The 1,625-nt window shown below is 39.1% G+C and overlaps 1 protein-coding gene across 1 annotated transcript in view; it reads right to left on the minus strand. All coding sequences in view use genetic code 11, as the record gives it.

Moving 5' to 3' along the window:
- EGR_10324 (hypothetical protein) overlaps positions 1 to 1,625 on the minus strand; it is a gene marked incomplete at both ends in the record, with an annotated part of 6,288 nt that overhangs the window by 627 nt on the left and 4,036 nt on the right. The window contains one exon of the mRNA XM_024499573.1: positions 521 to 583. Coding sequence (XP_024346013.1) covers positions 521 to 583 — 63 coding nt within the window. The remainder of the gene's footprint in view (positions 1 to 520; positions 584 to 1,625) is intronic.

Genomic DNA, 1,625 nt, shown 5'->3' on the forward strand with positions numbered 1-1,625 from the left:
TGAAAACGATCAGATTTTGCTCTTAATTGAGACTGCGGAAGAAACCTGTTCATCAACTTAGTGTTGCTGTAGCATTCACATACCTTATGCTGTTCGAGAAATAATCCAATCATCGGCGCCGCACAGAACAGTATTAAAAATGGCTAACTGGTTTGAATAAAAACCACCTTTCTGGGGGGGATGAACTGGAAATTGAGAATAAATTTAATAGGCTTCATGAATTTCGTGAACTAATAAAACAGAACGCCGATTATATATCATTAAAAGGTAGTACCTTTTACCGCCTCTCTGTTTCCCAGAACCCAGTGTCACATTTGGTACGGCTACTAAACCACCATATAGCGAGTGAACGCGCCAAGTTGTCGCACCTAAAGAAAAGCTAATTCAAAATCCGAGAAAAGTAATGTAGGTTCACCATTGACTGAGGAGACCTGTACATTTATTTCCCTCCATCAATGATTGAGTTGGTTAAAAAACCTAATGGAAACAATAAAACACCTGGACAGTCGTTGCTGAAAACCTAGCAGTGTCTGTGTTAGTAAATAATTGAACAGACAAAGCCAAATCACGCAAATTTCGAATCCTTTTAACAAATAAGGATATAAAAAAGTTTGTCGACAAACAAGCTTCGGTTTATTAACGCGTTTAGAGAGTAAAAAATTCTTGATCGAGATCAAGGATTTCCAAATCGCCTTTCCTCAAAGCAGGCAAGCCTAAGGCAAGGAGGATCAGATATGAGGGCTGGGCCTGCACCACTGCTGACCAAGGTGGACGTTTACAATCTAAACGAATTGCGTGATTAAGCAAATCCGTGGCTTAACTAAACCAAACTATTTGAGAATGTGGAAATTTAGCGCAAATAAAAATATCACTGTGGTGTGGATGTTTAAATGGCAGGAAAAAATACTCTGATGGATAAAAAAGCCGTGCGGTGGTGGAAATCACTGTAAGGTGAGGGAAACTCACTAAGATCATCCACAATGATATCCTTCGCCATTGCAAATTCTGCTGCAACAGCAGTAGCAAAGGTGGCCTAGACTCCAAATGGACCGACATCCGCACTTCTCCCTTCGTATATCATGTATCAAGCACAAAAGGTGAAAAAAAAACGAATTTCTGATGACGCTACTAGGGTATGTGAAAAGTCCACTGAAACCACATTCAAATACTAACACTCCTACAATTCTCCAAGGCTTATTAGTTAATATTTGTGAGTGGAAAATAACCTCCAAATATCGCTTAAGATATGTGCTTTTACTACCCTAATATCCCATTTATATTGTGAGTGGTCATCGAGGCTAATTTATGCAATTTAATGTGAGCACGTAATGCAAGGTGTGAAGCGCCAAATATTATAATAAGACTGACAAAAAAGCACAAAGGTGAATAGCGCAACCTGCAAAAGTAGGCTTGAGCCAACTGAGGCCAGCAAGTTCAGGCTCAATTACCTACTTTCACTTCTCTTCAGGAATATTTATTGGATTCTGCGGATCAGTACATTGAGAGAAACTTACGAATATCGAGATTTGACCCCCACGTGAAGTCTACTTAAGCAGCAATGCCATCAGACGCAAGAAGTATCATTCTGCAATTAAAATTATAGAAAAGATCATATCCATATATGT

This window comes from Echinococcus granulosus (assembly GCF_000524195.1).
Source record: "Echinococcus granulosus chromosome Unknown EG_S00209, whole genome shotgun sequence".
Classification (NCBI taxonomy): Eukaryota; Metazoa; Platyhelminthes; class Cestoda; order Cyclophyllidea; family Taeniidae; genus Echinococcus; species Echinococcus granulosus.